The sequence below is a fragment of the Propithecus coquereli genome, unplaced genomic scaffold (assembly GCF_000956105.1).
Source record: "Propithecus coquereli isolate 6110/MARCELLA unplaced genomic scaffold, Pcoq_1.0 Scaffold248, whole genome shotgun sequence".
Lineage (NCBI taxonomy): Eukaryota > Metazoa > Chordata > Mammalia > Primates > Indriidae > Propithecus > Propithecus coquereli.
The window spans coordinates 2336532-2338531 of record NW_012148041.1 but is presented as its reverse complement, the minus strand read 5'-3'; the positions used below and the strand labels follow the sequence as shown (position 1 = coordinate 2338531).

Sequence of the window (2000 nt, the reverse complement as noted above, 5' to 3'; positions counted from 1 at the left end):
TAGCGAAATTTACAGATAGTTAAATGGAGTTATCTCTTTTGAACTCTTTTCTGTCAATGCAGATCACAATCTACCTTCTCAGCCCGAGGAGAATAACGTTGGCCAGAAGCATCACCAGGAGGAATTAATCCACAAGATGGCCATGCAGCTGAGACAAATTGGGGACGGCATGGATCATAGGATGATGGTTCGAGAGGTGAGACTTCATTTTCCCCAGCAAGGGCCTGTCAGTTGGGAGGAAAGAGCAAACAGAACAGTGGCTGCCAAGTGGCTGGGATGCTCAGGAACTATCAGAACTCATGGATTAACTCGCTAACCAAACATTAGATCTAAAAGTTGTGAAGCTGAGTCAAAGCGAGCATCTGATCTCATACTTGCCTTTCAAACTGTGGTCCGTGGACTGGCAGCATCAGCATCACTTGGCAGCTGGCTAGATGTGTAAATCTCAGGCCCCAGCCCACACAGCCAGAATCAGAATGTACCTTTTTACGCTTTCCCCAGAGGATTTGTGTGCATATTAAAGTGTGAGAAAGTGCTCTACACTCTCAAAATAGGATGCATATTAGAGTCACCTTTAGAGTTTTTGCAAACTACAGATGCATGGGCCCAACCTTGAGAAATTCTGATTTCATTGGCATAAGGTAAGGCCTGGGCATCTGGCATTTTAAACACTCCCCAGGTGAATCTAACACATAGTCAGGGAGGAGAACTTGAGCCTTCAATTGTGGTTATTTCCCTTGAACCAGCCTGAAGGTTATGATGTGAGCCTTACCCCTACCAGTTTCTGAGTTTCTCCTGATTATTATAAGAGATTATAAGGGAAAATAGGAATGACTAATGGTTACTGTTTGAAATCTTGGGGGTGATAAAATCCACAGCTAGCTTAGTTTTCCCCCAGACCAGCCTGTAGTTGGCAGCAGAGAATGATCACGTGGTGCTGCATAGTAGGAGGGGTGGCTGCCCCTCAGAGCCCAACTTCTTGCCCTTAAATTCACCTGTCGTGTGATGGTGTCTTGTTAATCACTGCAGTTGTGACCATGCTATTCACCAGCATGCATGCCACAGCATGCATGCCTCTTTATACTCTGGTCCAAATGTGGAAAATACACAGCCTTTCTCTCAAATAAAACATCCCCTGAGACAAAACATGAATATGAGATCCCAACAATAATGCTATAAAAGCAAGAAGGAAACAAAGAGAAAAACACAGTCCAATGAAATATTTGATAAACCACTTTCATTCAAACAAATATTTATTGAGTGCCAGACTCAGTTCTAGACATTGGTAGCTAGAGCATTGAGCAGGACAGAGGATGAGCCTGTGCTCATAGAACTCACAATGTAGCGAGGAGACAAATGGTAAAGTAGATGAACCATCAACAGCCTAGTCAGACAGGGATGTGGGCTCAAAGCAGGATGAGGTGACAGTGATGGAGACTGACTCTGGATGGGTGGTCAGGGAAAGGCCTCTCTGGGGATGTGATATTTGAGCAGAGATTGGAAATGAGGGAGCTAGCCATGGGAACATCTGGAGTTCGTTCCAGGCAGAGGGAACAACGAGAGTGCAAAGCCTGGCCCCTTACCAGTCTACTTTCGTTTCCTTCTTTCTTTTTTTTTTTTTAAGAGACAGGGTCTAGCTCTATCACCCAGGCTAGACTGGAGTGCAGTGGTGTGATCATTGTTCACTGCAACCTTGAACTCCTGGGCTCAAGTGATCCTCCCACCTTGGCCTCCTAAAGTGCTAGGATTACAGGTGTGAGCCACCACATCTGGCCCCACCGGTCTACTTTCTGTCTTTATGGATTTGCCTATTCTGGACGTTTCATATAAGAGGAATAACACAATATGGAGTCTTTTGAATTTGGCTTATTTCACTTAACATACTGTTTTTTCAAGGTTTATCCATGTTGTAGCATGTGTCAGTACTTCATTTCTTTATATGGCTGAATATTCCTTGTATGTATTAATGTATACCACATTTTGTTTATCCATTTATCAGT

The 2000-nt window shown here is 43.9% G+C and overlaps 1 protein-coding gene across 1 annotated transcript in view; it reads left to right on the top strand.

The window, feature by feature from the left end:
- PXT1 (peroxisomal, testis specific 1) overlaps positions 1-2000 on the top strand; it is a 34430-nt gene that overhangs the window by 10909 nt on the left and 21521 nt on the right. Inside the window, exon 3 of the mRNA XM_012646579.1 lies at positions 63-196. Coding sequence (XP_012502033.1) covers positions 63-196 — 134 coding nt within the window. The remainder of the gene's footprint in view (positions 1-62; positions 197-2000) is intronic.